The 21,156-nt window shown below is 48.1% G+C and overlaps 1 protein-coding gene across 3 annotated transcripts in view; it reads right to left on the bottom strand.

The window, feature by feature from the left end:
• SETD2 (SET domain containing 2, histone lysine methyltransferase) overlaps positions 1-21,156 on the bottom strand; it is a 1,465,157-nt gene that overhangs the window by 485,557 nt on the left and 958,444 nt on the right. For all 3 annotated transcript variants that reach the window (XM_069645793.1, XM_069645791.1, XM_069645792.1), the window contains one exon: positions 6,880-6,928. In XM_069645793.1, coding sequence (XP_069501894.1) covers positions 6,880-6,928 — 49 coding nt within the window. The remainder of the gene's footprint in view (positions 1-6,879; positions 6,929-21,156) is intronic.

Below are 21,156 nucleotides of genomic sequence, written 5' to 3'. Positions count from 1 at the left end.
AAGATCAGCAAGTTAATTCAACTAACAAGCGTGTTCCCAACTTTCGGAGTGCTTGTGTGAACAAGCAATGGCACAGCCAAAGTGTTAGAATTGTTTTGTAAAAGTTACCAATCTTTTAAAGAGAGTTAGGAGAGCAGGTAACTATCGCTGTAACTCACCCCAGTACTCCGATTCTTCATTAGACTTGGCAGGTCGGTTGAAGGTCAGAGGTCGCTTTTTCCACTGTCATCCTCAGCCCTTGCTCCCCAATGGTTGCAGTTTCAAGCAGATCTCCGGTCGGTGTCTGATGGTGGTGCAAGAACTCTTAGTGGAAGAATGCAGCAAAATTCAATGCAGGGCCCCTCAGAGGACAGGAATGGATGCAAGTAAGCAATTTCGGACAATGGTCACCGATGTGCAGGGACGCACAGGGACTCACTTGTCGCACTCAGATTTTCCCTCCGATCTCTGGTCCCCTTGATGCCAAGACCATGAAATTCCACAGAGGAAAGACTTCTAGGACAAGCTGAGGATCCTCCAAGTTCCAGGCCTCAAGCTAGAAGGGCGACATCTGCAGCACGGTAGTGCAAACTCAGAGCTGGTCAGCCACAGGGCGGTCCTGGGACACTTCAAAAGGCTCTTTGTAGGACTCCAAGGACTGCTGGATATCTTCCACAGGACAGGGCTCTCCAAGGACAGCTGCAGAAGTTGGTTGAAAGCGAAAAATCTCATGGCATGGCCAAATTTGACTACTAGCCACAGTTAGTAGCCAAACACAGTAAAGCTAAAACGAAATGCACCAAAAAAAAAAATGTGTAAAAAGAAAGTCACTGCTGCCACCAGCTTGTCCTCTTGGCACACCTAGAGTAATCAGAAATCCTCTGAGTGTTAGTATAGGATAACACTAAGTGTACCCCACTTTACCGCATTGTAAGATGGATTGTACAATGATCAGAGTTACCACAAGTGATATCAAGTTACTAAAAATAGTAACAAAGTAACAAGACTAAAAGAAACAATGTTTCCCAGTACCGACAGCCTGAAGGACATGTCAGTTTCCCCAAAACAGATGAGCAAAAGCCAGTGTAGTGAAGCTCAAGGCTTCACTGCACTGTAAAAAGAACAGGTCAGATACAAAAAGAAAAGCAAAAGTTTTGTGGGTCCATAGAAATGGACGGAAGGGTGCGTTAAAGAATCTTTCCTAACAGCAAGCTACTACTATTGAAGCAGCGGAACTGTCATTCAACTGTGCTGCAAGCCACTACTTTTGAAGCAGTCAACTGTACAATTGTTGCTTACGTTTTCTATTTGCTTTGGTTAGTCTAAAATAATATTTAGTTACTGTGCATTGTGTATATCAAATAAATGTATATTTTACTATAACTACAAGTGTGTGAGCTTCTTTGGGCAAATGTATTCACTGTGTTCATTGTACTTACCTACAAGATCACATCCTCATAGAAGAGGCCTGGCTGCTCTGCCATTCTACCAAACCTTTGGGTAATACAGACTTCTATTATGAGTTGGGGACTGTATACCAAGGGATAGTTTTATAGTCTCACCTGCTGGTAGGCTTTAGGAAAACTCCCCTAACTGACTTCTTGCTGTGCCAAACGTTCTCTTCCCCTGGATTTCTCGTCCTGTAGGTCCAAGACTTCTTGCTCAACTTTATAATTAAGCAAGAAAAAAATATATATATTAAAAAATAAAAAAAATAAAGTACCAGTGCCCCCGGCGGGGGACGATGGAAGCCTCCAGCCGTGTGGAGGCACGGAGCGGGGATGGCCCCACTCAGTCTCCACACGGCTGGAGGCTGCCATCGTCCCCCACCGGGGACAAACGAGCAAGAAGGTAAGTGGGGTGGGGAAGGCAGGGAGGAAAGAGGGGGGGAAGAAAAAAAAACAAAAAAAGCCTTACCCGAGTACCCAGCGGGGGGAGAAGGCAGCCTCTCAGCTGTGGGGAGGCTCGGAGCTTCAAGCCTCCTCATTGGTCGAAGGGCTACCACGCCCCCTGCTGAGGACAAGGTGGCTGGTGTTCACTCTCCTGCCAGATCTCTCTTTCGGGATCTTTGGGGAGCTCTTTTACCCCTCCGTTCTCAGCTGATATCTTGAGGTTAGCTTTGAAATGTTTAACTAGGCCAGGTTCACTCTCCTGCCAGGCCTCTTTCAGTCTCTTTGGGGGTGCTCTTTCACGGCCTCCATTCTCATCTTCTCTCTTCCCACCGGGATGAGAAAGATGGCTCTGCACTTCCTCCAAACCACAGCCTCTGGGTTTACATTTGCCTTCACTGTCCCCCCCTCTGCTGACCTTAGTGATTGGTCTGCGAGGGTTTCTGGTCCTCGGCAACAGCAGAAAACGTCTGGTTTCCCCTGGTCTCTCACAGGCTTCCTTCGGTTCTGGGCATCTCCACAATACTAGCTTGTCTGCGCATATCCGATCTCGCCTCCACCACGCAAGTGGCTTTTTCGACTCTCGGGTTCACGGCCCTTGTCTGGGCAGATGTGACTAAAGATGGAGCAATCCGCCTCTTAACAGAGTTAAGGAGGAGAATGTATTGACTTGGCGGAGGTTTTTCCTTAATGTCTTCGACAAAATCCTGCTCAAGCAAAGCCTCTTGAGTGGCAATTTTGAAGAACTCTGCTGCCTTTTTCAACATGGTGATGAAAGCCATTTGGTCATCCACAGGGGAGGCCTGGCGAGCCGGGATTGAAGGGGGAGAAATGACGCACAAAATATCAGAGTGCTGATCTTGATGTGACCAAGGATCCTGTCCTTCCTGCTGGGTTTCCTCCTAGTTCTCCATCGTCTCCTGTTGATGATCTTCATAATTTTCGAGAAAAGAGGATTCCTCTTCTTCAGTATAGATGTCCCTGTATGTGTCCATGTGGGCCACGTCTTCCTGATGAAAAACAGGAGGCTCAACATCTTGTATTTGAAGGTTAGGGTCTACCCGAGCCTTTTTCGGCAGAGGCTGGTCAGCAGAACTAATCATCTACTCCAGCCGATCCATACATCCCTCAAACTTTTCGGTAGTCCATTTCGAGGACCTAAAAGGGCCTCAGTGGGGAGAAGCAACGTTCTCCGCCCTTTGGCGTCGAGAGGAACTTCTCAGGGTGTCAGAGACTCTTGACTATCCACGTAAAAGTCATCGGAATCGCGGTCCAAGTCCGTTGAAAATGTTTCCGCGGCTTGGCCCATAACTTTGTGGGACCGGGATAACGCCCACCACTGCTGCGATCCTACCGATGCTCTTCCGGATAGTAACCGAATCGCCGTGAGACAAAGCCTCCGATGATGTAACGGTAGCCGAAACTCTGTTCGCGGCGCCAGAAGGCCCAGCGGTCGGAGTGCCGGGTAGAGGCCTAGTCGTAAGTTTCAAGCCTATTGGAAAATCGAAGTTTCGGACTCCAAAACTTCGGCACGTGTCGTTTGGGGAGTAGCACCCTTATCAATTTTAGTTTACCCAGTCATCATGCGCTGTTGCGGATGCGGGGAAGACCTTGGATCCACACGATCCGAGGGAACCGTCGAAATTTTAGACTGACCCGTTGGCGCTTTCGCCTTTTTCGAAGAAGGCATCGAAGATGGCGTAGGGTTTGTGTGTTTAATGCAATGTTTATGCACGCCCTTGTCGCCGGGTGTAGTCCCTGTAGCAAGACCAGAGTCGAGCCTGGAAGGGTCGGGGACGGGTGTGGCAGACCTAGAAGTGTCCACTCTCAAGGTCTATAACATCCGCATTGGACGTTTGGTCATCCGAAGTACCCCCGTCACTTTCGGCTGGTGTTGCGGTCGGGGAGGAAGGCTCCATGCGCGACATGCCGTACGCGGATCACCGCTTTACACGGCGATCCTTAAGGGTTTTAGGCGTAAGGAGTTTGCACTCCGAACACCGCTTTTCGTCGTGCTCTAGGGGGAGACAGGCGTTACACATCCTGTGCTCGTCCTTCCAAGGATATCTGACCCCGCACTTATGGCAGAATCTAAAAGGAGTCCTTTCCATAGCAAAAGGGAAGGATGACCAGACCGAAAGGGAAAGAAGTGGAAAGGGGGAAAAGCCATAACAATATGGCTACCCGAACCCACTCTCCCTACTGTATAGGTCGGCCAGAAGGCCCGACCACGTGGAAATCCGGCCGCCGGATCTTAGGCGCTGAGACCACAGCCGTAGACGATTCCTCCGTAGTCTTCGTGAAAGATGTTCTTATTAGGCAAAGTGACTTAACGGGGCATAAACCGAATTTTCAGTAAAGATAAACAATGTCTCTAGTAAGAGCCCTGCTGTAGGGCAACCAGTTATCTGGGCAGAAAAAAACAATCTGAGGGACCTCGGCACTTGAGGGATTTTGGGTACTACACGTCACGATAGGGATAGTGTTACAGACACGCCTATGCCGACGACCCCTTTCGGTAGCCCGAAAGACAAGATGCAATAATCCGCGGTTACCACTGGATGTCGGACCATATGCACAGCATGTGATTCTAAGCAGATTAACAGGCATCAGAAACATAATTACTACGCATGAGGAAATTAGTAGAAGCAAGAGGAGAGAGAGGATGGGGACAACTGAGTCCTATATATAGGGCTGGGTGTTTCATGTCTGACAGCACGATGGTGCAAATACCACATTCTCCCTCGACAGTCCACACTTCTCCCAGAGAGTGGATCCCCACCCATGAGATCCTCCCACTGAGTACCACGGCAGTGGGACTATCGGGTAGCGGCCCCAACTCCCTGGCCCCCTGGGAAGAGTCCCCATTAGGAGGAGAAGGAGCAACATTGAGGCATTTGTCATAAGAAGCAGAGACAGTGATAATAAGAGCAAAGAAAGCAGGGGGAAATGGAGTAGGCAGGTAGATCAGGAAACCAGAATCTGTTGGAAGGAGAAGCTGAGGGTAGGCAAGGGGGCCTGCTAGAACATACAGGAATAGTAAAAATGGAGACAACACTGGAAAGGACATTGCGATAGATAAAAGTATGAGAAAGCTGTGCGGTGGAGAGAATGAAAAAACAGTGAGAAAAGACAAGACCGCTAGAACGACGAAAGGGAAGAAAGAGTAGGTTAAGGAGGGGGGCACAGGGGAGAGACCCAGAGAGAGACGCGCACAATCACCAACCCCCCTGCCCCCACAACCCCACAAAAACAAGCAAGAGACAGAAAGAATATACAGCAGCCAGAGCATAGGGAATGAGAGGGGTGAAAAGCCATAACCACTGAGAGAAGACAAGTTATGAGGGGAGAGAGGTCCTGAAAAGAAACCACTTGTTCAACCTGTTCCTCTGACAGCTCTGGTTTAGCTGCTTGCCATTTTTAGAGGTGCAACCCAAAGCTTCCTGGACCCAGTGAGATCTGGTGAAATGAGACCAAAGCGTGGCAAAACCTTAAACCCGTCTCGACCCTACTAGTCTAGCAGATGAGGATGACCTCAAAAGAAAGCGGAGCATCCTCACTACAGCAATATTCGCAGAAACCAGACTAGAGTGATGGCAACAGGAAAGAACCAAACCAACCACAAAATATTTTCAGGAATCACTTAAAATCCAATTGACTGAGTGACATTTGACTGCCAGGAAGGGGAACACCTCAAGGGAGAGTCTACTTGCCACGGTTTCGTTTTTGACTATTACCTGTCCTTTTCTCCAGCCCACCCTAAATCATTGAATATTTGCATTGTAGAATAAGCTTGGTTGAACCCTATTTCTTGAGTCAAGATTGGTATGTTAATCGCTTAGCTGCAACTGTGGACATTTTGCAGCTTGAAAACAAGCCTTAGAAGATCCCATCCAACACACAGTATCAGCATTATGGCACCCAGCATATTCTTGCTCTGTTACACTATCTAAAAAGGTATAGCTCCCAGCATACCTTCAATACAATTGCCAATCTCAGAGTTATAATGCTCAGCATTCAATGCAGCACTCCCTGTGCCCTTCAGGGATATGGTGCTCAGCTCGTTATCTAGGTCTTCAGGGATATATGGCACCTAGCGCAATATGCAACTCTCACTGTGCCTTTCAGAGACAGAGCACCCAGCAAGCAACACATCCAGGAATGCGTTTTACAGAGATACATTGGCAAGTTCACCCCAAGAATCAAGGCCCTCACCGTTCTCAAATGGTTTCTAGACAATCGCTCCACTCCCATTACTTCTTGTGTCTTCTCTTCTTTTTCATTGTGCTTCAAAACCCTTCCCGACCTTTGTCTCTGATGCTTTAATATAGGTATGTTGGTGTTTACCTGCTGATGTTGGCTCTGTATTGCTCCAGAGGCTTCCAAAACACACTGGCTGATTCAAAGGATCATACAGTTCAGTTCTGCAATGTGGTATGGAGGCTATGTATATTGTTCACTGAAAGTGCTCCCTTATCTCTCCAAGTTCTAAGGGCGGGGCTTGTTCCGGTGATTCGTTAGTTGCCCATCCTGTACCAAAGTATGGCACTCTCTTTCTGCATATGGTCCCTATGCGGGTGTTGCAGGAATCAAGTGTTGTGGAGCAAGTGTTCTCATGGCAATGGAAGAGAATGATGGAGGATGTCATGGGTACCTGAGATGAAGATGCTGGGTCATGTGGCTAAGGGTTCTTGCAGCTTATTTCTTGCCGCATTAGTGATGCAACTTAAGTAAAATTTCACAGTCCACAGCACCTCAACAGCAGCCATGGATGGAGACAGGAGCTGCTTCATCACAAACTCCAAAACTGCATTCCTTCGCAAAACCAATGATCTGCTATTACATATGTCAGGTTGTCTCTGTAAGAGCTAACCATTGCTATGAAAAGACAAGCCATTCAAAAGAAAACTAGTTTTCATTATTTTATCACACATGTCCCTATCTCCAATACAATAAAACTTTCTTCAAAAATAACTTTGATGATCAAGATATGTTTGTTTTAATTACATACCGTTGGTCTCTTTTTCTACTTGGCTCTTCTTCGGAATGCGGTATACCTCCTAAAATAAAGCAAAGACAAAGAAATTATGCTAACGTCTGGCTGAGTTTGCTCAAAGCTAGAATGTCATTAAATCTGATGTTTACTCTGCAAAAACACATACGAAATAGGCTCACTGTAATTTAGTACTAGCCAGGGTACAAGTCGAGAAGAGACAGTCTTTGCTTACTGTTATAGAATGTATTCATTCTTGCTTTTAAAAATAAACATGGGACACAGCTGTGCTTCAAAAAGACACGAATAAGAACATAAGACCAAGTTACTTACCCCTGGTAATGTTCTTTCGATTGGATGTTCCTCCCACGTATTCTTCATCTTATGATCTCTCTCCAGTTTGCTGCTTCGGAATTTCTTTGCGACAGAGGGCAATGTAAACAGTGTCGTCGAGTCGATGTCCCTCGAGGGCCTCCTTTCGACAGTCAACGTCATCAGCATAAATAGTACATGCAGCGCCAGTTGGCTTTTTCTTTTCCGCTCTGAAGAAGAATTACCAGGGGTACCCAAGACTGTAGGCTCACAGAAAGCGTAGAGTGTAATAACACTTAAATTGTATGGCGGTGTAGGCTGGGAGGGGCGATGAGGCATACGTGGGAGGAACATCCAATCAAAAGAACGTTACCAGTGGTAACCAACTTCTTCTAATGGATAGTGTCCTCCCACGTATTCCTCATTTTAGGATAGACTCCCAAAGCAGTAATTTGGGGGTGGGTGTACCAATTAAATTTAGATGATGTCATGGACCAAATGGAGGGCGGCTTTTGCAAAATGTCCTCCCTGACTGGAGGAAGAATCCAGACAGTAATGTTTTACAAATGTATGGATAGATGACTAAGTGAGAGGTGGCCATGCCGCTTGTGGAATGAGGTCTTAGGCCTTCCAGCGGGTCCTTGCCCGCTAGTCTGTAGCATTCGCCAATAGCCAGGATAATCCATCTGGATATTGGTTGTTCGGTAACCGCAAGGCCTAATTTGGGACCAGTATGTACAATAAAAAGTTGATCAACCTGGCAAAATTTAGCCATCCTGGATATATAAAAACGGAGGGCCCTTTTTGGGTCCCGTCTATGTAGCCTCGCCTCTGTTGCGTAAATGTTGGTATGTTAATTTTTGTGACAAGTGGAAGTCCAAGACTACCTTCAGTAAAAACAAAGGTTTTACCCTGAGAGTTTTATAGAATATCGTATGAGGAGGGTGTGCAAGAAAGAGCCTGAAAATCGCTTAACCTGAGGGCTCATGCTATTGCAATAAGCAAAACGTCTTTTATGGTCAACTGTCTTAAAGGACATGAGTGTAGGGGCTCAAAGGGAATACATGTAAAAAACAAACACAAGATTGAGGTCCCAAACAGGTACATTGAATGGTACTGGTGATTATACAATAGTAAGGCCCTTCAAGAATTGGATAATCAAAAGGGATATTAAAAAATGAATCCTCCTCTGAGGAGCACTTGAAAATGGAAAGTGCTGTTAGGTAACCCTTTAATGGTTCCATCTGGAGCCCCAGAGCAGCTAAATGTAACAGAAAGGAGAGCACCATGGAGGTGTCACATAGAAACGGATCCACATTCTTATCCATGCACCAACTGCTTCTGGCTGAAAGCAAAATCTCCATTACGTCATCTGGGATGTCCCAATCCTTGTATCTCATCCTTTCAGAAACCATGCGTGAAGGCTGAATGTCTTCACCTCTGAATGGAGAGCCCAACCTTCCTCTTGCGAGAGACGATTCTCTCTTTGTGGAAGACCTACTGGAGGGCAGATGGACATGTCCAGAGGGTCCATGTACCACGTCGTCCTGGCCGAATCCGGGGCAATCAGAATCATAGATTTCAGGAACCATCTATACCTCCTGATCACATGAGGAATAACAGGAACTGGAGGAAAAGCATACAGGAGTGTAAACTTCCAGTCCACTACTAACGCATCTCCTAGAGCTCCTCTTGAGGAAAATTCCCTGGGGCAGTACTGTTCGCACCTCCGGTTGACACTGGTCGCAAACTGATCCACTTGAGGGGTTACCCAAAGGGTGAAGATCTCGTGAAGGACTTCCTGAGCTAGTTCCCACTCGTGAGAGAGTGCTCTGCCTGTTCAGAGCGTCCGCCGATGTGTTCGCCTCTCTGTCCAGGTGAACTGCCGATGGAGAGATTCCTTCTTGAATTGCTAAAATCCAGAGCTGCATTGCCTCTCTGCACAGTGGTGGTGACCCTACACCACCTCTCTTGTTGAGGTAGTACATGTCCACTGTGTGGTCTGTCATCATCAGTACATTCTTTCCCGCACAGAGGGCAGAAAGGCCTTCAGCGCTAGTCCGATTTCCCTCTGCTCCAAAAGATTGATGTGTAGTTTGGAGTCTGATGGAGACCAACAACCGCTGGCTGTCAGATCGTTGGCATGGGCTCCCCAGACCGTAAGTAAGGCATCCCTCACTAATGTAATCTCTGGCCATGGTTGCCAAAATGGTTTTCCCTTCAGAATATTGTCCTCACAGGCCCACCACAGAAGATCCTGTAAGACCATGGTTGTAATCTGAAGTTGGTCCGACATCTTTCCTGAAAACATTGTGATCTGAGAGCCCACTGAAGGGATGATCTGAGAGCCCACTGAAGGGATCTCATTCTCAGGAGTGTCTGGCACCAGAAAAATGCAAGATGCCATGTGGCCGAGCAACCGCAGAAAATCGAAGGCCGATAGACTGGGCATTCTGAAATGTGGTCACCATCTGCAGAAAGTGTTGGGCAAGGCTTTCCCTGAGGGAGTATCCAGGACTGCTCCAATATATTGGAGTCTTTGGGATGGTATCATATGAGACTTCTTATAATTGAGGGAGATTCCCAGTCTGTGGAGCGAGTGGCAGGTGATACTGAGATGTTCCCGGGCTTGCTCGGGTGAACCATCCCTGATCAGCCAATCGTCCAGGTAGGGGTAGACATGAATCGCCCCTCTCCTGAGACTCACTGCCACCACTGCCATCAACTTGTTGAAAACCCTTGGGGCGGAGGTCAGCCCTAAAGGCAGAACTCTAAATTGATAATGAGAACCGCCAACCATGAACCTCAGGTACTTTCTGTGCTTGAGATGGATTGGCACATGAAAGCAAGCATCATGAAGGTGCAATGATACCAACCAGTCTTGGAGTAGGAGAGCCTGAAGGATCAGAGAAAGGGTAACCATCTTGAATTTGTCCTTCTAGAGCAATTTGTTCAAATTTCCAAGATGGGTCTCAATCCTCCGTCCTTTTTGGGAAAAAGAAAATAAAGGGAATCCCAACCTGTGTTCCTTTCCGCTACAGATACATATTCTATTGCACCTTGCTCTAGCAGGGTCAAAATGTCCTGCCTAAGGAGCGGATCTGGAATTTTGGCAGTTGTATCCCGGTGGATAATCCTGAGGCCTTTTTTGAAAAGGAAGGCAGTAACCCTGGGCTACCGTTTCCAGTGCCATGCAACTGAAGTAGTGACCCCGCCATTAATTCAGATACTGAGAAAGTCTGCTTATGGGTCAAGGCCTCGGAGTCGCTTAGAGGCAGCTGCAGCACCAGCTGAAGGTAAGGTTGCGGCTGCTGTGGCCGATTTAGCACCCCTTCATCGTCCATAACGAGGGAATCGTCTCTGGCCCCTCTGTCCAGCTTGTCCCCTTCCTCTTCCAATTGAGGAGTAGAACCGAAAGGACTGAACCGCAACAACCCTATTCAGGCACATCTTCTTGGAGGGATGTCTAATGGCGTCGCTAAGGGACTTAGCCACCACCTTTGAGGTCTGCAGCTTCTCCAAACTCTCATCCACCTTGCTGCCAAACAACCTCGAGCCGTCAAAGGGCATGTTGAGCAGCCTTGCCTGCACGTCTGGTGCAAACCCCGACTTCCTCAACCACGCAAATCTGTAATACTGTGCTAGCAGCCATAGGTCTGCTGATGGGGTCTGCTGTATCCAAACCTGACTGGAGACATTCACTCATTGCCTCCTTACCATCCTAAATGATCGCCAGGAAGCAGTCTCTTTCTTCGTCTTCCGTAGGTGTTCAGCCGCCATATCAACACAGTCCCACATGGTAAAAGTAAACCTAGACAATGTGCAAGTCACATTAGTGGATTTCAAAGCCATACTACCGGCAGTGAAAACCTTACGTGCCCAGGCATCCACCCTCTTGTCATCCCCATCAGGGGGGGGGATGGAAGGATAAGCAGACTATCTGGTTGAAGTAGCTGCCTGAACCATCAAGTTTTCAGGAGTGTGATGCTTGGTAAGATATTCCGGGTCACTGCTGAAAGGTCTGTACTTCTTTGCAAAGTTTTTATTAACTGCAGCCGCAGTTTCCAGGGTCTCCCAATTAGCAGAGACTTTTTCTTAAGAGCCATGTGGAAAGGTAAAATCAGGTCTTTCCGAGGACCCTGGTCCAAGATGTCAGTACTATCATCTGGTTCAATGATCGAGTAGGCCTACTCCATCCCACTAATTCGATTAACTTTCTCATCTGTAGGATGTGTCAGCATGCTCAGAGGGGTCAGACCTCCCAAACTCCAATTCTGGGGAGGTATCCAAGCCACTAGCTGACTGGAGATTATTTTACAAATCTCTTAGTCTGGACTTGTTAAAGGATATGTGTACCGCTCGCTATCACTACTGGAGTGGTCCCCTGGCGGCTCTGAAAAAAAGGAAAAGGAGGGCCAGGTGGGTGAGTTAGTGGGAATAAGCTGGAAAAGTTGCAGAGAGCAGTGGTGTGCTGTTGGCGGCCTCAGCCCGGTAACTCTGTTGGCTGGGCTTCGGGTGTTTCCGGTCGGTAGTCGTCGTGTGCTGTTGTGAGAGTCTACGTGTGCTTTGTTTTGTTGTTGCAGTGTAATTAAGTTTGTGCGGATTGTTGTGTTGTAGGCTTGTGGTTGTGTTTGGTTAGAGTTTGAGAGGTGTATGAAGAGGGGTGAAATTGTTAGTGGATTGGTTAATTGGCATTGCTGTCAGGAAGCGAGGCGCTAAACTTTTGTATTCTCTCCAGGTGACATCATTCACAACTCTATCCAGTCTAGGCCCATGCCAATGTCAGAAATAAGCTCTTGTGGCACATTGGGGGTGCCAAACTGTAGACCAAAAGGGTGAACTGTCATCACAGGGTTGTTCTTCCTCATATTGCAGACAGACTTAAAATAGTCTTTTTTAGGTAAAGGCTTATAAACCTCGTCTTGTACTGTCAATGGCTTTTGACAATGTCGAAGTAGACAGATTTGAAAATGGTGCCGGTTTTATCGGCGTTGACAGCTCCGACTCCAACGAGTAGGCAAAGACGTTGAAACCTTTGACGCCTTGTGCCTCTTCACTGGAACCATAGTCTGACTCGTTTCTATACTTGTCAAAACTCAGCAACTTCTCATCGGTTCGAGAACTTTCTCGATGTGATGCCGGCTTTGAGCTCGGTTTCGAAGATTTAGCCTTAGACTTCCCTTTGTCGTCCTTATTCTGAGCGACCGGGGCATGGCTCTTGCTTTTCTTTCGGGGGGTGGGGGAGAGCAGAGGGGTCGAGGCCGCATTCTCGAAAATGCATATCTCTTGACGAAAGGCGTCCCATTTTGAAGGGAATCAGATTTCATAGGGCAACGGATTACCTCTGTGGAGGAATCACTCGAGGTTAAACGAGACCTATGGCGTCTTTACTTTGCCTTCTAAAAGGAAGAAAACGAAGTGTGCTACGATAGACTCCTCGATTGGGACCTTTTTGACTTTTTGCGTCAGTAAGAGTCTCGACTCACCAGTCTTTCTCCCTCGTCGAAGGTGACTTCGATGCTGACCTCCCCACTGCCAGTTTACCTCTAAACTCTCCGAGAGCTTAATTGGTCATGGCCTGACAGGACCCACAGTCGGTGGTACGGTGCCCGGAGCCCAGACACCACAGGCAGACGCAGCGAGTATCAGTAATCGACATTTTTGACCCGCAGTTCTGGCATTCTTTGAAATCCGACTTGGGCATCGACTGAGTTGAAGAAGACATTTTCTCATGAAAATATGTCACTGAAGCATGCCGTATTTGTTATATCCAGCCGAGACTAGCCCCGTCGTGTAGCCTAGGAGGTCTTCCCTGTATTGGTTAAACCTTGCAAGATAGGATGCAAGACGAGACACAGGAGGCGCAGGCCTGGAACACGGGATACTGCGGTTCCGCTGTTATAAATAATAAATATATCAACAGGCGGTTACCATCACAAGACAACAAGACTGATTGGTAAACAAGCGTAACCACACAGTAATTCAAGTAACCACTGACCTGATAAACACAAGATGCGGAAATAACCAGGTAGGTTGACGTCTGTGCAATAGTTTCCTGTCTGGATGGCGTAGAGAAAAGATGTGCAGGAAAGAAATGTCCAAGTAATTCCAGTTATGCTGAAAACCCCAACTGGCTATTCCCGACGGCACGAGGACGCCTCTAGACTTATGGCACACCAATTTGAAGTCTCTAGTCCGTGTGCCAAAACCCAAAAGTCACTGGTTGGTTTTGTGAATCCTAACAGGAAGTTCAAAGGCAATCCGTATGTGTTCCGTAGTCGGCAGGAGGCGGGCAGCAGAGAAGGCAAAACGTGTCCAAAAGCAGTCCGTTTGGAGTTCCGTAGTCGGCAGGAGGCCGGCAGCAGAGAAGGCAAAACGTGTCCGGAGACACTCCGTGAGTAAGCTGGATAAGGGAAGGTAGGAGGGCAGGATAAGGACGGGTAGGAGCAGGAGCAAAAACGAGAAAACAGGAAGCAAGGAATTTCAAGGGACCGAGGCAGAATAGCGCTAACTGTTCGCAACGAAATTCAGAAGCACCGAAACAACAATGGGAGGTGCTTAAGTCACATGAACCGGCAACCACGCTCGAGTCGAACGTGTCACGTGACGGAAAACAGGCTGCCAGCGTTGCCATGCCAACTTCCAGACGCCTGGATGAGAACGTGGAATTCTTTGTTTACTATACACAGGGACGCCTGGATTACGGTGTTTATAGGGTAAAGCCCAGGCTGCCATGAAGCGTGAGGGAAGCTTGACAGATTCCTCCCCCAAAGATGGCTTCCCCCTCCGGGAGGACCAAAACTGCGACAGAAGAACTGGGGCATGAATGTGATCAAAGGGTTCCCACGTACGCTCCTCGGGACCATAGCCTTTCCAATCCACGAGATAAAGGCGTTTGCCCCTCCGAACTTTAGTGTCCAAGATACCAGCCACCTCATATTCATCAGAGCCCTGCACCTGTACAGGAGGGGGACGCGACGACAGTCGGGTCGCAGGGTGACAGGGTTTTACCAAGGAAACATGGAATACAGGATGGGTCTTCTATGAGGAGGGGAGTGCAAGACGAACCGCCACGGGGTTAACGACCTCCGTGATCCTGTAGGGGCCCACAAAACGCGGAAGAAGTGCTTTGCGACCCGGTAATCGGAGGTTGTGAGTAGACAACCATACCATCATGCCTAAGTGGTATATTGGGGCTGGTAGACGGTGACGATCGGCACCTGCCTTGGTTCGCTCCTGAGCCTTCAGCAGATGTTCCCTTATTGAGAAGTGTAGTGCAGACAAATCCTTAACGCAGGCAAGAGCGGCAGGAGCATGTAGGGGAAGCTCAGGACTCAAGGAACGAGGGTGCCTCCCATACAAGGCGAAAAAAGGGGAGACCCCTGTTGCGGTGTGCAGAGAATTGTTGTAGGCAAACTCTGCCAGTGCCAACACCGACACCCAAGTGCCCTGGAGTTGCAAGGTGAGGCAACGTAAGTACTGTTCCCTGGTCGAATTTAGACGTTCGGTCTGACCGTCAGTTTGGGGGTGATAAGCGCTAGAACACCTCGCGTTGACACCCAAGGCAGTAGTCAAGGCCCTCCAAAAGCGTGAGGTGAATTGCGACCCCCGATCCGTGACTATGATAGAAGGCAGCCCAAAAGACCTAAAAACAGTCCCCAAGAATAGGTCTGCTAATTTGGGAGCCGAAGGGATACCCCGACAGGGAACGAATAAGGCCAACTTGGTAAAGTAATCTATTACTACCCATATGGTGTCATAACCGTCCACCATAGGCAGTTCGACGACGAAATCCATAGATATCATCGTCCAAGGTTGATCCGGAACAGGCAGAGGGTGCAGTAATCCAACGGGTTTGCCATGGGATGCCTTGCACTGTGCACATACTGCACAAGTGGAAAGGTACTCAGTAACGTCCTTCTCCATTGAAGGCCACCAGCACCATCGTTTCAGGAGATCCATCGTTTTTCTGATACCTGGGTGTGCGGCTGCTGCTGAGTCATGATACCATTTCATTGCGGTAAGCCTAGTGTCACGATTCGGCAGGTATATTTTACCCTGTCTGTAGGGGAGTGAATGGTATACCTTTAGGCCATGTTGAACCACCTCAGAAGGGTCGGTTTTTAGCCAATCTTGTACCTGATCCTTGAGAGACGCACCTAGAGTACAGCCGCAAACCACCTGATGGGGTAACACTAATTCCCCTTTATGGTGGGTTATGCCAGGGCCTCCGTATATACGAGACAAGGCATCCGCTTTGGAATGCAGTGAACCAGGACGGTAAGTTATATTGAAATTAAACATCGAGAAGAACTCATGCCAGCGGGCATGCCGAGCCGTAGTGCATTTCACTGATTGGAGTGCCAATAGGTTCCTATGATCAGTATATACTTGAACCGGATCAGAGGTACCTAAAAGATGATGTCGCCATACCAAGAAGGCGTCGCGGACCGCCAGTAATTCCTTCTCGGTGATGGTATAATTCTTTTCATATGAAGTGAGTTTTCTTGAATGGTAAGCAACAGGATGCAAACCACTGGCGTCCGGACATTGTTGTGAGAGAATGGCTCCTAGAGCCACATCCGAAGCGTCGGCCTCCACAATATATGGTAAAGCGGGATTAGGGTGTTGGAGCACAGGAGCAGTGGTAAATGCGGTTTTGAGAGTATCAAAGGCTTGCTGAGCCTGGTGGTTCCACCGAAATATTTCTTTGGGACTGGTTAGAGCAGTGAGAGGGGAAACAATGAGAGAGAAATCCTGGATAAACCACCTGTAAAAATTGGCGAAACCCAGAAAAGACTGTAGGGCCTTAAGACCGTTGGGTATCGGCCATTGGAGAATGGCAGACACTTTGGACTGGCTCATTTGTACTCCCCGACTCGTGATGTTATAACCAAGGAACTCTGCCTCTTGGACATGGAACAAACATTTTTCCAGTTTGGCATATAATTGATTGTCCAATAAACGTTGCAATACATTGGTAACATGGGATACATGAGTCTCATACGAGGGAGAATAGATGAGGATGTCATCCAAGTATACTACCACATACTGGTCTAGCATATCGTGGAACACATCGTTGATGAAATACTGAAATGTAGCCGGTGCGTTGCAGAGTCCAAACGGCATAACGCAGTACTCAAAAAGGCCGTATTTGGTTTTGAATGCGGTTTTCCATTCGTCTCCCTTGCGTATGCGCACCAGGTTATAAGCCCCTCGCAAATCCAACTTAGTGAAGATCACTGAGGATCCTAACTGGTCCAACAGTACAGAAATAAGAGGGAGTGGATACCGATTCCTGATCGTAACGGCATTTAACGCACGGTAATCGATACAGGGGCGGAGATCTCCTTCCTTCTTAGGTACAAAAAACAAAGGAGCTGCCGCGGGGGACCGGGAAGGACGAATGAAACCGGAGTTCAAGGATTTGTCGATGTACTCCTTTAGAATGTTGTCTTCCTTTTGGGTCAATGAATAGACACGCCCAGAGGGTATCTTGGCCCCTGGAACCAATTCGATTGGGCAATCATAGGGCCGATGGGGTGGCAGGACCTCAGCCCCACCAGCATCAAAGACGCCTCTCAATGCTTGATATTCTTTAGGAAGTACATTGCTTCCACGATTGGGGCTGTGGTCAGCAGAGTCCAGAAGAGCGTGACTAGGACTAGAGGACTCCTGGTTAGTACTGAAACATTTCGCTTCACAACACACAGATGGGAAGCTTACCTCCCCTGTGAGCCAATCGATAGTAGGATTGTGTAACCGCAACCAGGGAAGGCCAAGTATAATACGGTATTGTGGGGCAGCGATTAGATCAAACTGTATGCTTTCCTGGTGGCCGCATATTGTAGTCATGGTTACTTCTACAGTGGAATCCGTAACAGGGCCAGACACTAACATGGTACCATCAACGGCTTTGATCAATTCAGGGCATGGTTTTGTGACAGATGGGATCCCTAAATCATGAGCATAGGCACTATCGATGTAGTTGCCCGTGGCACCTGAATCAAGAACGACCGAAACACCTGATTTTTCTTCACCAGAAAAGGCAAGAGTGACAGTCAAAAAATAGGGAGTTAAACAAATGGAGTCGCTTTTCGAAATACCCGGCAATACGACTCCCTCTATTGCCGGGCTTTGGAGTTTCCCTGTTTCTTGACAGGTTTCTTGGGACAGGCACGTAATAGATGGTCTGATCCCCCACAATAGAAACACAAGCCATTTTTCCTTCTATGTTCTCTTGTTTCTGCTGACAAAGGACCTCGTATGGCACCTATTTGCATGGGCTCTGAGGTACTTGGGGCAGCGGCCGGAAGACCGGTTGGTGTTAAAGGGAGTGGCCGTTTTTCCCCTTTCCTCTCTGCGCGCCTTGAATCTATCTGTAGAACAAGATCCAAAAGCTCAGGAAAAGCAGTGGGTATGATCGGCACGGTAGCAAGGGTGTCCTTCAATGGATCAGACAACCCTTTGTAGAACAGGGATGCCTTTTTGTCTTCAGGCCATCCCGTTTCAGCTACTAATTGGTTAAACCTTGCAAGATAGGAAAGGAGAGGCGTGTCGCCCTGTTGAAGCCCAAGCAACTCTAAATCTGTAGCTTGCGTGGCATACCGGGTGTCAAAAACACGGCTCATCGCCTCAATTAGGGCATCACAATCGTAGGAGGTGACTGCCTTCTTCTAGTAGTGGATTAGCCCAAGCCGCGGCAGTTCCCCCCAGATGGGACAATAGAAAGGCGGCCTTTGTAGTGGAGTCAGGGAAAGAAGCCGGACGACACAAAAAATGAAGTCTACATTGATTCAAGAAAGTTCTGTACGTTTTTTGGTCACCATTGAATCTCTCTGGTGGTGCCAAAGGAAACTGAGCGGTCATATACACCGGACCGGAGTCTTGTCGAGGTGGGTGTACCCCTGACCCAGAAGCCCTGACCTGTGGTGATGCATCAGCGCCAATGGGCGCCCGGAGCCCGACCTGTAGGTCGTCTATGCGCCGTTGCGTAGCCGTATGAGCTGCAGTCATATCGTTACGCAACTCTGCCACTAATTGCAAAATAGTGGCCATGGTCTCGTTTGCATCCATGGTATATAAGGCTTCTGAATGTGTTATATCCAGCCGAGACTAGCCCCGTCGTGTAGCCTAGGAGGTCTTCCCTGTATTGGTTAAACCTTGCAAGATAAGATGCAAGACGAGACACAGGAGGCGCAGGCCTGGAACACGGGATACTGCGGTTCCGCTGTTATAAATAATAAATATATCAACAGGCGGTTACCATCACAAGACAACAAGACTGATTGGTAAACAAGCGTAACCACACAGTAATTCAAGTAACCACTGACCTGATACACACAAGATGCGGAAATAACCAGGTAGGTTGACGTCTGTGCAATAGTTTCCTGTCTGGATGGCGTAGAGAAAAGATGTGCAGGAAAGAAATGTCCAAGTAATTCCAGTTATGCTGAAAACCCCAACTGGCTATTCCCGACGGCACGAGGACGCCTCTAGACTTATGGCACACCAATTTGAAGTCTCTAGTCCGTGTGCCAAAACCCAAAAGTCACTGGTTGGTTTTGTGAATCTTAACAGGAAGTTCAAAGGCAATCCGTATGTGTTCCGTAGTCGGCAGGAGGCGGGCAGCAGAGAAGGCAAAACGTGTCCAAAAGCAGTCCGTTTGGAGTTCCGTAGTCGGCAGGAGGCGGGCAGCAGAGAAGGCAAAACGTGTCCAAAAGCAGTCCGTTTGGAGTTCCGTAGTCGGCAGGAGGCAGGCAGCAGAGAAGGCAAAACGTGTCCGGAGACACTCCGTGAGTAAGCTGGATAAGGGAAGGTAGGAGGGCAGGATAAGGACGGGTAGGAACAGGAGCAAAAACGAGAAAACAGGAAGCAAGGAATTTCAAGGGACCGAGGCAGAATAGCGCTAACTGTTCGCAACGAAATTCAGAAGCACCGAAACAACAATGGGAGGTGCTTAAGTCACATGAACCGGCAACCACGCTCGAGTCGAACGTGTCACGTGACGGAAAACAGGCTGCCAGCGTTGCCATGCCAACTTCCAGACGCCTGGATGAGAACGTGGAATTCTTTGTTTACTATACACAGGGACGCCTGGATTACGGTGTTTATAGGGTAAAGCCCGGGCTGCCATGAAGCGTGAGGGAAGCTTGACAGTATTTCACCAGAAGCGTTGGCTCGCGAAAACAGAACTGAAGTCAACGGGCGCTGCATGCACTATTTATGCTGATATATCGACTGTCGAACAGAGGCCCACGAGGGACATCGACTCAACACTGCATACAGCACCCTCTGTCGAAAAAAAAATCTGAAGTAGCAAAGCTGGAGAGATATTATCATAAGATGAGGAATATGTGGGAGGACACATCAAAGATGGTGTTTTGTTTATGTTAATGTAAATGTTAACGTAAATGTTAATGATGATGGGCATTTGTATAACACTTTTCACCATTGGTATAATCTCAAAACGCTGTAGGTTGAACGCCCCCGGGGACCAGAGTGGAGATAATCAGAGCAGTCGATAGTGCGTGTAGTATAATTATCGTCAAGCATCTTCCCCACCACTGAAGGACAGTGTCAAATTAAGCTGGTCACTACTATGACACTTGTCAGCTGAAAGTGTTTAGATTTTGTATAAACAAAAGACATGCTATCGCTTCAATCGCAGAAAAATGGTCCAGGCTGAAGGAAAGAGTACTTACAACTAGGATGGCAGATCCCTTATAAAACTACACCCTGTGGCCTTACTTCATTTTACGGTTGTTTTGCCTTTCATATTCTGTTATTCAAAGACTTTTTTTGGTTTAGGTTTTAATGCCAATGGCTCTTAAACAATGCAGGCAAGCATTATTATGCAAATCCTTTCGCAAGTGTCTAATCCATTTGGGCTGATTCCTTCTAGTTTGCCCTGCCTGGCTTGCTGGGGACCGGCTACAGAAGACTACCTTGTATCATCCCCAGCAAAGCTTTCCCACCCCATTGTGGAAACTCAGTCCGTTTTGCAGAACATTCAGATCCCTACTTATTTTGACTGTGCCTGCACCTTTCATTACACCCCATAATCCTCAACCATGGCTGATCCCAGCCGTCCAACAGTGGACGGCAACCCTGAGCCTCCACCTACGCCACTGATGTAAACATAGCCCCACCACACTGAATTATGTGAAGAAGCCTACGGATCCCTTAATGAAATCCTGCCTAAAGTCTCCTTCAGGAGGTCAGGTAAAGGCAGACGCTTCCTGATCCTGACCTTGGGGGTGGTGTACTATGGGAGGATCACATGGGAGGACAGAGCCCAGGGTGGTGAGGAGATCCGGTAGGATGCAGCATTTGTCCTCTGCAAGGAAGCGCCTTTCTGGGTTGCCAAAACAGGTAATGGCAAATTGTCATTATAATGTTCTGGACCCTCAAATAAGTTCTGTGACCCATAATCCCATGAGTACTGGGACGAGGAAGAGAGTTGTAGAGGAATGCTGTAGCAGCAGTCAGGCAATTAATCCCAACAGCCCACTCCTGAAGGAACCTGTGAGAAATAAAAGGCCCCCTCAGGTGCAGGCAATTGGAAGGAGCTAGAACCGTGACTGTTGTGCGAGTTGTAGCAGAAAGACACAAAGCTGGCAAATCAAGCAGAAGTGGGAGAACCAGAGGGACGCCGGAACGTGGAGATCACAGATTTCACATGCTTGTTCTGAGAGGGCCCTGTTCACCCATACTCTTAAGTGCAGAGGCTGTAAAGTGGAAGGCGTGCAGGAGAGCGGTCTTTCCCCATGTGAGCCCGATTGCCATGGTTGCGGTGCAGTGAACGTGTTGGAGACTGAGGCGAGGAGCAGTTGTCAAGTTGAAGAGAGGGTCCTTGGAATGCCCCTCCTCACCCCCATGAACATGACAGCCCAAAGAGTTAACACGCAAAGCATCCCACTATTCAGACAGCCCCCAGGAGGAAAAGTGACATCTACATATGTGGACAGATACCCTCTTAGA

The sequence above is a fragment of the Ambystoma mexicanum genome, chromosome 2p, assembly GCF_040938575.1.
Source record: "Ambystoma mexicanum isolate Mex_15411 chromosome 2p, UKY_AmexF1_1, whole genome shotgun sequence".
Classification (NCBI taxonomy): Eukaryota; Metazoa; Chordata; class Amphibia; order Caudata; family Ambystomatidae; genus Ambystoma; species Ambystoma mexicanum.
This window is presented reverse-complemented; position numbering and strand designations above follow the sequence as displayed.